General features: G+C 65.7%; 1 protein-coding gene across 1 annotated transcript; it reads left to right on the forward strand.

The window, feature by feature from the left end:
• Window positions 1–533: 533 nt before the first annotated feature.
• NCF4 (neutrophil cytosolic factor 4) lies at window positions 534–11,972 on the forward strand. The gene is made up of 10 exons (XM_055142843.1): window positions 534–650; window positions 3,303–3,387; window positions 4,152–4,305; window positions 5,682–5,752; window positions 6,454–6,581; window positions 7,654–7,711; window positions 7,885–7,983; window positions 10,087–10,220; window positions 10,386–10,451; window positions 11,722–11,972. Exons 1-10 carry the CDS (start codon window positions 622–624, stop codon window positions 11,915–11,917), a joined length of 1,020 nt encoding a protein of 339 aa, XP_054998818.1. The 5' UTR covers window positions 534–621; the 3' UTR covers window positions 11,918–11,972.
• The last annotated feature ends 541 nt before the right edge of the window (window positions 11,973–12,513 follow it).

Here is a 12,513-nt window from a genome sequence, read left to right on the forward strand (position 1 = left end):
ACGCCTGTGCGGGTGTGCCCAGCTCTGCCAGGGGCGGGCACGTGATTCTGTCCACGCGACAGCACCTGGAGGCAGTGGCATGGTGGGCACACACACTCATGCACACACACATGCATATGCATGCACACACATGCATGCATATAGACGCGCACACAGGCACACGCACACACAAGCATATGCATGCACACACATACACACACATACACATGCATGCACGCACACACATACACGCGCGCACACACACATATACACATGCACACACACTCGCACGCATGCACGCGCGCACACACACACATACACACGTGCACGCACACCCACATACATGCGCGCAAACACACACACACACACACACACACACACACACACACACCCAGGAGGCTGGGAGGAACAGAGGCGGACACTTGCAGTGAGGGGCTGTGGGCGAGGCTGCATGAGCCAGAAGGGGGGACGTGACCCCCAGTGTCGCCAGGGCCCCAGACCTGGAACTTCCCCCTGCAGGCGGAAGTGAGGGCCGGGCGCAGGGGAGGGGCCCCGTGGCCACCGCAGCCGCAGCGGGCGGGAGGCGCGGGCGGTGTCGGGGCGCAGCTGGCCGCAGGGTGACCCGGGGCCGGGACAGAGGCCATGGCCGTGGCCCAGCTGAGAGCGGAGAGGTGCGTGTGGATGCGGGTGGGACCTCCTGCGGGTGGGTGGGCGGGCAGCTGGTTCCGCCCCCCAGGCCCCCCAGCCCCTGCGCCCGCCAGGCTGAGTTAGCATCCCACACCCCACGCCTGGAACTGAGACTGAGACTCGCAGATGTGTTTGGGGAAGTTGGAGCCGTGGCCCCCAGGTGCAGATGCAGGCCACGGGGAGCCAGAGAGGGCAGGGCGGGGGTCTGCGGGCGGGGGCGGGGGGCGGCCTGGGCTCTGGCTGCACACGGCACCGCTCCCGACCTCTCCCCAGACAGGAGGCTGCAGCTCGCGGCTCCTTCTTCCTCTTTCCTTGGGCTGCCATACATACGTCACCTCCTCCGGGAAGTCCTCCAGGCCAGCCCCCTCCCGGCTCTGGGACCCCTCTGCCCTTTTTCCTTTCTCTGCCTGGGGGCGGGGGGGCTTACATGCCTGTCACAATCTGCTGAACTTGTTTGTATTCTTTATCTACAAACTTCAGCCCTTAGAAGCCAGGAGGTCGGGGAGAATGTTCTGGGCCTTTGGGGCCCGCAGAGGTCACGCGCCTGGGAGAGGCTGCGGGGTGCCCTGGCCCTCGGCCCTCTGGGCTGCGGCTGCTCTTTACATTTACTCCCTGTCACATGTTTCCTCACCTGCCCCCAGCAGATGCCCCTGTGGCCCCCTCTAACCCCCTTCCCGGCCATCCTGGTCAGAAAGGGGGTGACAGGTGAGTGTCACCCCTGACACTGCCCCTCCTTGGCCCTCCGCCACCGACCAGTCCCCAGGCCCTGCTCGTCACCCCCAGAAACGAGTCACCCGTGGGTAGCATTCGAGTCCGTCTCAATGGCGTAAGGCTGTACTGGGGACTGAGGAATCGCCAGCGACTCCCTCCTTTGCTTTTTCACAGAACAGGAAGTCGTGGGGGGGTGGTCACGGCTGGTCCCACAGCCCAGAGACCCAGGGGTCAGCGTTCTGGAGAGACCTTTGTCTTCCTTGTGCTTTTGCTTCGTGTGTGCAAAGAGGCTGCCCCAGGTCCAGACATCACAGCAGCATCCACAGCAGCCAGAAAAGGAAAGGGGAGGCCACCTGCTGACCTTGCCCATCTCTGCAGATAAGGAGGCAGCTGGACCCTTGGGTTGTGTTGCCTCGAACTGGCGACACGGCTGCTCTTAGCGTGGAGGAGGCTGGGAAGGGAACCGAGAGGTGGAGGCTGGGCTGAGCTCTGAGTCTGTCCCTGAGGCTGAACAGGGAAACAGGAGAGGGACCCAGCGAAGCACCACACTGGGGGTGCCCCTGGGGTCTGCCCCGTCCTGCTCCCTGGCTCGGCCCATGCCGCCTCTCAGGAGAATGGCGCAGGGTCCTGCGGGGTCACGGGGGGCCCACCCTCCATCCCCGCCCTCCTTGGCCTCCTCACAGCCAGCCTGCCCTGGGCCTTGGTCAGAGCCAGGCTCACCTGCTTCTGTCTCCTCGGAAGCCTGAGGGGCTCCCCCTTTCTTAAGTCGGCCCGAGACCCTGTCCCCACCCCAGTCTTCAGCCGTATCTGAGTCCATCTGTTTGTTTGTTTTCACATTTTGGGTCACACCCGGCGATGCACAGGGGTCACTCCTGGCTCTGCACTCAGGAATTACTCCTGGCAGTGCTCAGGGGACCCTATGGGATGCTGGGAATCGAACCCGGGTCGGCCGCGTGCAAGGCAAACGCCCTCCCCGCTGTGCTATCGCTCCAGCCCCCTATCTGAGTCCATCTGATCCCTGCTGACCCCACCCCCCTTAGCACATTCTGTTCCCGCGGCCTGGGAGGCCCCGCCCTGTGTGCGATCACGGGTTCTGATTGGGCCTTATGGTTGTCACTCCCCTGTCCCCGCCTCTGGGCCTGTCTCCCCAGGCCGGGTTCAAGATCCTAGAACAGGTCAGGCCCGCAGGGGTGTTGGAAGCCCCGTCATGGGGTGGATTAGGAAGGATGTCTGGGGGTCCCGGACCCTGAGGGGCCGGAGAGGTAGGCTGACATAGGACGTGACCAAAGAGCCAGATCCCTCGGCCAGGGCAGGGGGGCGGCCACTACAGGGCCAGCAGGGGTCAGCGGGCGCTGCAGAGACTCAGGGGCCCTCAGCCTGGCCCAGGCGGGGGTCTTCTCTCTTAGGCGCCCCCCAAGGGGCTGTTCGAGTGGGAGGTGAGTCATGCGCACCACGGCCTTTAGGGACAGTGACCCTGGGGTCAGAGGTGAGCTTGTGGGGAGGGAGGGGTGGCGGTTGGGGACCCAGAAGGGACTAAGTACACAGCACTTGGCTAATGGAGGGGGTCACACTGGCCGTGCTCAGGGCTTACTCCAGGCTCTGAGCTCGGGGTCACTCCCAGGTGACACGGGGAGCCGTGGGCAGTCCCGGGGCCTGGCGTGACGTGCACCAGGTGTGACGTGTGCCAGGCGTGACGTGTGCCAAGCCGGCACTGGCCCTGTCCATCTGGAGCGTGTGTGACTGACTGTTTTCCTGACGTGGACGGGGGCAACCAGCCGGGGGTCCTGTGGGTGCTCAGCGGCCCCTCCCTCAGCCTCACCCTGCAGCCTGGTGTGGGGGGTCCCTCAGCGTGGGGGGGTCTCAGCCTGGCGGGGGGTAACCAGGGTCCCTCCCTCCCTCCCTCCCTCCCTCCCTCCCGCCCTCAGCGACTTTGAGCAGCTTCCGGACGACGTGCCCACATCCGCCAACATCGCCGACATCGAGGAGAAGAGAGGCTTCAGCAGCCACTTCGTAAGAGACCTCCCCCGCCCGCACCCTCCTCTGGCACGTGGCCTTTGACCCCCCGAGTTCACGCAGCACCTCGCTTCTGTCCTGGTGGTCCTCAATGGTTGATGTCGGGGTGGGGTGGGGGACACAGGGCAGCAAATCACCTCCGAACTTCTGAGTTTGGAACTTGGAAGCGTGGCGTCCGGTGGGGTGGGCCCCAGGGGTGTCCCTTAACACCCCAGAGTTCTGGGGGACCCTGGCCTTGCATGTGGCCGCCCCAGGCTCAAACCCAACACCACCGGAGAACGCCCCTAGCAGCAGCAGCAGCAGCAGGAATGACCCCTGAGCACAGAGCCAGGAGTCAGCTCTGAGCATCGCAGGGTGTGACCCCCCTCCAAAAAAAAAATTCCACACTAAAATTAAAATACAGGGGCCGGAGCCATAGCACAGCAGGGAGGGCATTTGCCTTGCACGCAGCCGACCCTGGTTCGATTCCCAGCATCCCATAGGGTCCCCCGAGCACCACCAGGAGTCATTCCTGAGTGCAGAGCCAGGAGGAACCCCTGAGCATTGCCAGGTGTGACCCAAAAAGAAAAAAAAATAATAAATAAATAAATTAATTAATTTAATTTAATTAAAATACAAAGCAACACCCCACAGTGCTCAGAGCAGCCACCCTGACAAAGAGAGTCCTGAGTAAGAAAAGGTGCCCCCCGGACCCCCTATCCCGCCTGCCTGGCCCCCCATCTCGCCCCCCGGACCCCCCACACGGCCGCGGCTCCTTCTAGGTCTTCGTCATTGAGGTGAAGACGAAAGGCGGCGCCAAGTACCTCATCTACCGCCGCTACCGCCAGTTCCACGCCCTGCAGAGCAAGCTGGAGGGGCGCTTCGGGCCCGAGAACAAGACGAACCCCTTCTCCTGTCCGCTGCCCGTCCTGCCAGGTGGGCCCCCGCCCCCGCCGCCCCCCAGAGCCCAGCCCCGCCTCTCCCCGCCATGGGCCCGCCCTTCACCCGGCTCCAGCCCTCGGGCCCCCACCTTGGTGTGGGGGTCCCCTGGGGCCCAGTCGGCGCTGTGGGTGTCCTGACCTCGAGACACGGGCCCCCGGGGCTGGAAGGAGCACGGGCAGGGTTGGGGGGATTCGGGTGAGCACTGTGCACTCCCCAGCACCCCAGAGGGGCCCCTGAGCACTGCCCGGTGTGGCCCCCAAACAAAACCACAGAGAACAAAACCTCCCGCCACGTGGGGGCGCTGTCTCCTTAAACCCTGGGGGGGGCGGCCCACCCACCGCGCCGTCCAGGGGAGCTGACCTCTGGCCCTGTTCTCTGTCCACCGGGACCCTGAGGACGCCCCATTTCCGCCCCCAGCTGCCTGGCCTGGCCCTTACTCCCCACCTCCTGCTCGGCATGTGCCTCAGTTTCCCCATCCCCTTCCTGTGGGATGAGCCTTCCACGCGCCCTGGGGCCCCTCTTCTCCTCGCTCTCGGGATGGGCTGGCCGGGCCTGGGGGTGTGTCCGAGCCTGTGGGACGTGCAGGGACCAAACTAGGCCTCAAATGCTTCCCCCGAGCCCCGTCCCGAGGCCCCGAAGAGTCACAGTCTAGGTGACGGGACTGTCCAGCCTGGGTGCAGGGGCCAGCTAGGGGTGGGCAGGGCCATGGTGAGCAGAGCAAAGGTCCTGTGGTCTGTCAGCTATGAACGTTGTGTGTATGTGTGTGTGTATGTGTGAGTGTATGTCTGTGTACGTGTGTGTATGTATGTTTGTGTGTTCATGAGTGTATGTGTGTATGTGTATGTGTGTGCACACATGTGTATATATGTGTGTATGTGTGCTTGTGTATATGTATGCGTGTGTTTGTGTGTAGGTGTGTGCATGTGTGTATGAGTGTGCATGTATGTGTATGTATGTGTATGTGTATATGTGTATTAGTGTATTAGTGTATGTATGTGTGTATATGTATGCATGTGTGGGTATGTGTGCACATGTGTATGTATATGTGTACATGTGTATGCTGTGAGGGTGCATGTGTACATGTGTGTATGTGTGTGTGGGTGTATGTGTATGTGTGTGGGTATGGGTATATGTGGGTGTTTGTGCATGTGTGTGTATGTGTGAGTATGTGTGCATACATGTGTGTGTGCGTGTGTGCATGTGTGTGTTAGAAACCCGCTGCCCAGGAACTCTTAGGAGTATCTATTGGAAGGTGGTCCGGGATGCAGGATGGCTGGTGGGAGGGCCCATGGGGGGGTGGGGGTGGAGGCTGGGTGTGGCAGGCAGGGTCCGGCCTGGACCCGGATGGGCAGCCCTGTCCCCCTCCTCAGCCAAGGTCTACGTGGGGGTGAAGCAGGAGATCGCCGAGGCCCGGATCGCCCCCCTCAACGCCTACATGAAGGTACCGCGGCGGCTCCGCTGCTCTCCGGGGGCCGGGCCTGGGCTGGGGGACAGACGGGCTGAGGAGGGTCCCGGGGGCTGGGGGGCAGTGGAGGGAGGACACGCCGGCCCGTTTGGATGGGCCATATGGCATCTGTCCGGGGCTCTGGGGCGGGGGAGGAGCAGGCCCAGTGCCGCCCCCACAGCCCAAGGCGGGGGAGGGGCGGGTGCCCAGAGAGTGAAGCCGGCCTTGGTGCCAGGAGCCGCGTGTCACACGGACCGTCAGGGGGTGGCACGTGCCTGCGGGCTATCCCTGGGGCCTCAGACCCACCTCCCGCCCGGCCCGGCGTCTGCCTGGAGTCGCCTCTCGCACCTCCCAGCTCGCCATGGGCCCCAGGCCCCTCCAGCCCCTCCAGCCCCTCCGCAGCCTGATTTTCTGCAAAGGGGTCCCCGGGGTTGGGTTGTGGTCCTGCAGCACCCACCCACAGGAACCCCAGCCTGACCCCGGAGCACCCAACTGGGAGTCACTCCCGAGCACTGACCGGGGTGGGGAGGGGGGTGTCCACACCCCCAGACCAAAGCCGGGACGACAGCCAAGGCTGTTTCTGTGAGCGGGGGCAGAGGACGCCTCGAGGAGGGAGGGGACCAGTGCGGGGGGGGGGTCCTGGAGCCCGGGGGGTGTCCAGCTGGTGGCCGAGCAGCCCCCCGCCCGTGTCTCCCCAGGAGCTCCTGAGCCTGCCCGTGTGGGTGCTCATGGACGAGGACGTGCGTCTCTTCTTCCACCAGTCGCCCTACGACTCGGAGCAGGTGCCCCAGGCCCTGCGCCGCCTCCGCCCACACACCCGGAAAATGTGAGTAGGGGGCACGGGGGGGTGGGGCAGGACCCCGGGGTCACGGCCACCGCTCAGGCCTGGGAGGGGGGAGCCGGAGAGACAGCACAGCGGGCAGGGGGCTGGCTTTACCCGCAGCCCACCCGGGTTCGATCCCCGGCACCCGTTACAGCCCCCCCCCCCCCCGAACCCTGCCAGGAGTCAGCCCTGAGCACAGAGCCAGGAGTCAGCCCTGAGCACTGCTGGGAGTGTCCCCCAAACGAAGGGAAGAGAAAAAAAAAAGAATGATAGGGGTGGGAGGGCGTTTGCCTTGCATGTAGCAGACCCGGGTTCGATCCCCAGCATCCCATAGGGTCCCCCGAGCACCACTAGGAGTAATTCCTGCGTGCAGAGCCAGGAGGAACCCTTGAGTATTGCCAGGTGTGACCCAAAAAGCAAATGACCGAAAGAAAAGGAGTCCCCCGGGGCCCCCGCGCCCCGCCGAGCTCTGCCTGTGACGACAGGAGTCGGCACAGCTCCGGGAGCAGCCAGGCTGGACGTGTCCTGGGCGGGCCTGACCCCAGCCTGGGGGTCCTGGAAGGAATGAGGAGGGGTGGGGGGCGCAGGGCAGGAGCCCATGGCTGATGGACCCACAAATATTCCCTCCCCCCAGTCCCTGGGAGGTGTGGCCGGTGGTGGGTCTGGGCTCAGGGCGGCCTGCTGGCCCCCGGGGCATCACGGGGCCTCCTGGGGGGGCTCCCACCCCCCTGGAACCCACAGGGACCCCCCCCAGTATGTTCCGGCCCCCTGGTCGGCCAGAAATGACCATTGAAAAGCCAAGGTCGGGCTTCCAAAGACGAGACAGCAGCTCGCGAGAATCCCGGAGTCCACAGCCCTGAGCCCGCCCCCTGCCCCGAATCCGTCTCGCCCCGCAGGCGGGCACAGGCGGGAAGAAGAGGGGTGGGGGCGTGGGGAGGGGCGGTCACAGCGCCTCTGGCCCACGGAGGGGGGCAGGGACAGGGACATCCGGCACCCCCCCCGCCTCTCTGGCCCGGGATGGCCCCCCTGCACCCCAGAGCCGGCAGCAGGGCAGCCACGGCCCTTCTCTCCGCAGCAAGAGTGACCGCCCGCCAAGCGCAAGCCTGGATCGCTTTGCCGCTCCCCGAGCAGAGGTACCCCCAGCCGCCCAGGGGGTGGGTCTCAGACACCCCCTCCTCCCCGCCCAGGGGCCCTGGGTGGATGCTCCAGGGAGGAAAGAGCTTCCAGAAAGCCAAGGCCCCTCCCTCCCTCCCTCCCTCCCTCCCTCCCTCCCTCCCTCCCTACCTACCTACCTCGCCCGCCCCAGGCCCTGTTTGACTTCACGGGGAACAGCAAGCTGGAGCTGAATTTCAAAGCTGGCGAAGTCATCTTCCTCCTCAGCCGCATCAATAAAGAGTGGCTGGAGGTGAGGCTGGAGGGGAGGCAGGGGGTGAGGGTGGAGGTGAGGGTGGGGGTGAGCAGGAGTGAGGGTGGGGGTGAGCAGGGGTGAGGCTGGGGGTGAGGAAGGGGTAGGCTGGGGTGAGGCTGGGGGTGAGGCAGGGGGTAAGGCTGGGGGTGAGGCTGGGGTGAGGCAAGGGTGAGGCTGGGGGTGAGACAGGGAGTGAGGCAGGGGTGAGGCTGGGGGTGAGGCTGGGGGTGAGGCTGGGGTGAGGCAAGGGTGAGGCTGGGAGTGAGGCAGGGGTGAGGGTGGGGCTGAGGCAGGGGTGAGGCTGGGGTGAGGGTAGGGGTGAGGCAGGGGTGAGGCTGGGGGTGAGGCGGGGTGAGGCTGGAGTGAGGCTGAGGTGAGGCAGGGGTGAGACAGGGGTGAGGCTGGGGTGAGGCAGGGGTGAGGGTGGGATGAGGCAGGGGTGAGGCTGGGGTGAGGCAGGGGTGAGGCTGGGGGTGAGCAGGGGTGAGGCAGTGGTGAGGCTGGGGGTGAGGCAGGGGTGAGGCTGGGGGTGAGGCAGGGGTAAGGCTGGGGTGAGGCAGGGGTGAGGGTGGGGCTGAAGCTGCTGAGCCTGACTCTGTGGGGGCTCGCAAGAGCTGGGGGCCCCGGGCAGAGGCAGACCGGAGGAGCAGCCGGAGGACAGTTCCCGGGAGACGGGGTGCGGCTGGAGCAGAGGTCCTGGGGCCCCCAGTGCCTGTGACTCTGACCCCTGGAGTCAGGTTTCCCTGGGGCGCAGCAGCCCCAGCGCCTGGTGAGCCCGTGCGTGCGTGGCGGGGGCTCGCGGCTTCCTCACCTCCCAGGGCAGCGGTCACGTCCCTCCACCTCGGGACATACAGCCTGGGGGGGCGGGGGAGGAGGGCATCACCCCCGGCTGAGTCCCCTGGGCTGGTCCTGAGGCCGGGCATGAGGAGGGACGGAGCCGGGTCCGCGCCCAGACCCGCCCTGTCGGAACCAGCCAGCAGCTGGGCCGAGGGCTCCTCCCCGTGAGAATGGGGCCATTCTTCACTGGCTCCGGGAAGGAGCGAGCAGAGGAGGGCAGCTGCGGAGGGCAGTGTGCATGCGTGTGTGCGTGCAGGGACTGGGGGACAGGTCCACATATGCCGCTGTCTGAGTCATGCACACACACATGCACACAAATATGTTTACACATGCACACAAAGGCTCGCACACATACACATATGTACACACATGCACACACTCCCACGTGCACTCACATACGCACACACATGCATAGACACATTCAGACATATATGCACACACATGCTCATGCATGCACATATATGCACATGCACGCATGCACACATATGTGCATGCACTGCGTACATGCATGCACGTGCAGTATGCACACATACACACACATGTACACAACTACCAGCGAGGCCTGGCCAAGGGACACGCAGAGGGGCGGTGACAAGGCGGAGCCACTGCCCCTGCAGCTATCCAACACTGCCCCGGGCGCTCCTTGGGGACTGTGTTTGAAGGAGGCCCTATCCAGGGGTCACAGGCCACGGCCCAGACACAGGACGTGCGTGTCCCCCGGTTTCGGCAGTCTGGCCGCCGTCAGTGATCTGGCCGCAGATTGAGGGGTGCTCAGGGCCCCTCCAGCCTCGGTTTCCGTGTCCACAGGAGGGGGGCAGGACGTGGCAGCGGCGTCCCGTGAGGGCGGCTGCTGTGGAAAGAGGCGCAAGTGGGACCCTCCCCGCCTCACCCCTACAGCCTCCCACTGGCCCCCCGAAGCTCTGGCCTCTGTGTTTCGGGGCACCCCACAGGAGCCCAGAGCTGGCCAGGCCTGCGTGCAGGGCGGGGAAGTTGGGGTCACACCCACAGTGCTCCGGAGCCCCATGTGCCTGCAGGAGCCGGGCCCGCAGCCCTCAGTGCCACCTTTGTGGGGGGCTACAGGAAAGACCCCGGCACGGCCTGGCCCTCTGACACCCCCTCGAGGTCTCTGCTCCTCCCTCTCCCCAAGGTGTCTCCCGGGCTCCCTTGGACACCCACCCCCAGCCCCATCCAATAGCCGGGGGGCAGCAGGGAGGTCTCGGCCCCCCTCCACCCCCCCAGGGCAGCCCTCTCTGTCCTCCATAGGGCACCATTCGGGGAACCACCGGCATCTTCCCTGCGTCCTTTGTGAAAATCCTCAAGGACTTCCCGGAGGAGGAGGACCCCACCAACTGGCTGCGCTGCTACTACTACGAGAACAGCGTCAGCACCACCATCAAGTCAGTGGCCTGCAGGCGCCCGCGGGGGCCTCTCCTCTCCCACCCCCACCCCGCGCCCTGCCCGAGTCCCCGCCCGTCCCCCCACCCCCCGCCCCCAGCGTCCCGCCGCCCTGGCCAGCCCCATCCCAAGTCCCCGTGTGGACGGAGGTGCCCGTGTGCCCGCAGGGACATCGCCATCGAGGAGGACCTCAGCAGCACGCCCCCCTACAAGGACCTGCTGGAGCTGATGCGGTGAGGGGCAGGGCGGGGGAGGGGCAGTGCCCCCAGAAGGCGGGAGGGGGCAGGGGCGGAAGGGAGGCAGCACCCAGAGAGGGGGCAGGGGGAGCAGCGCCTGGGAAAGGCGGAGCTGGGGAGAGACGCCCCCCGGAGGCTGGCGGCTGCCCACACATCTCCCCTCCGCCCTCCTCACCCTCCCTCAGCATCCTGGGGGGCAGCACCGTGTTGGGGGGGCGGGAGCGGGGGCTGCCCGTCTAAGGCGCTCTGCTGGTGGGGTGGACTCGGCGACGTCCCTAAAGTCTTTGCAAGCTGCAGACTCGGTGGAGACCCCCCCGCGCCGGGGAACTGTCTCACCCGGACACCACCCATTAGTCCACCCGGCCCCCCCCCGACACCACCCATTAGTCCACCCAGCCCTCTGCAGCCTCCTTGCCTCAGAGGACAAAGGCCCCTGAGTGCATTTGAGGCGGGGGGGGGGGGGCAGGGTGTTGTTTTTGTTCTTCGGCCACACCCGGCGATGCTCAGGGCTCACTCCCGGCTCTGCACTCAGGAATTCCTCCCGGGGTGCTCAGGAGATCCCCTGTGGGGCGCCGGGGATCGAACCCGGGTTGGCTGTGCACGAGGCCAGCAGCCCCCTGGAGTGCATTTTTCGAGGGTCCAGAAATCACAGCGAGGCGGGAAGCGAGACGGCGAGACCCCCACCCCCCACCCCGCCCACGGAAATGACTTTCACAGGATGCGCCCGCGGGGCCCGTGGCCGCTGGCACTGGGCCATGTGCTCGTCACGGTTGGTGCCCACCGTGGGTGGCGCTGGCCTTTGTGCTCGCCATGGCCAGTGCCCGCGGCCGGTGGCATCTGTGCCACCTGCTCGCCACAGGCTGGGCCGCAGTCGCGTGTCGGTGGCTGCTGATGGCCCCCGGACTATTTTCTAGAGGTGGATTTTCAACCCCCTGGGCTGCTGAGTCTGACCCTGAGTGTGGCCCCTTCTGTCCAGTGGACAGGTTGGCCTCGTCCGTGCTCGCCAGACAGGTGGGGGCGAGGAAGAGTGACACAGTGATGCCCCTCTCGCGGCACCCCTGCGCCACTGTCCAAATCCGAGCACTGTCCAAAACCGAGATAGTTCCAGGCTCGCACCCGCGTCAGTTCCCCGGGGCCGTTTCCCCCCCTGCCGGGGCGTCCCTCTCCCTTCTGCTCCCCGCCCTACCCCACCGTCCCCCCCACCCCACCCCGGGGGGAAGCCGCCCCGCGGGTGCCCCCCAACCCCTCACCCCGGCTCCCCCGGCAGGCGGGAGTTCCAGCGGGACGACATCGCCCTCAACTACCGCGACGCCGAGGGGGACCTGGTCCGCCTGCTGTCGGACGAGGACGTGGGGCTCATGGTGCGGCGGGCGCGGGGGCTGCCCACCCAGAAGCGCCTCTTCCCCTGGAAGCTGCACGTCACCCAGGAGGACGACTACCGGGTCTACAACACAGCGCCCTGAGCCCGCGTCCTGAGCGCAAGAGCCTGACGAGAGCCGGGGAGGGGGTGGGTGGGACTGGGCGGGGTCCGGGATGGAAACCCCGCCCCCCCCGCCCCCGGATCCCGGTCCTTGCCCCTGCTCTGTGGGTTCCATGCTCGGTCTGAATCCAATAAAGTCCCTCTTGTCCTCGGGCAGGTGGGGAAACTGAGTCTTTCGAGGACAGAGGAGCTGGGGTGAATAGTGGTCCCGCCGTGCTGTATTTTTTGGGGCTTCCAGTATTTGCTTTGCATGTCGCTGACCCCGGTTCTATCCTCAGCACCACACTAGGGGCCCCCTGGGCCTGCCGGGAGTGTCCAGTGCTCTGCGTCGGAGCCCACCCTACCCCCTTTATTTTGTTCTTGTGATTTGGGGGCCACACCTGGCTGTTGGCTCCGGGGTTCCGCCTGGCTCTGCGCTCAGGGATCACTCCTGGCCGTGCTCGGGGAACCAGATGGGATGCTGGGAATCGAACCCAGGTCGGCCACACGCGAGGCAAGCACCCTCCCCCGCTCTGCTATCTCTCCAGCCCAGCGGCGGCTTCATCTGGATGAGATTGAAGATTATTCTGCACGAGCCCC

The sequence above is a fragment of the Sorex araneus genome, chromosome 6, assembly GCF_027595985.1.
Source record: "Sorex araneus isolate mSorAra2 chromosome 6, mSorAra2.pri, whole genome shotgun sequence".
NCBI classification, from domain to species: Eukaryota; Metazoa; Chordata; class Mammalia; order Eulipotyphla; family Soricidae; genus Sorex; species Sorex araneus.

Coding starts and splice junctions, on each gene's coding strand:
- NCF4 (XM_055142843.1), top strand. CDS start 622: ATGGCCGTGGCCCAGCTGAGAGCGGAGAG. Junction 4,306..5,681: donor TCCGCTGCCCGTCCTGCCAG/GTGGGCCCCCGC, acceptor CCCCCTCCTCAG/CCAAGGTCTACGTGGGGGTG. Junction 6,582..7,653: donor CGCCCACACACCCGGAAAAT/GTGAGTAGGGGG, acceptor TTCTCTCCGCAG/CAAGAGTGACCGCCCGCCAA.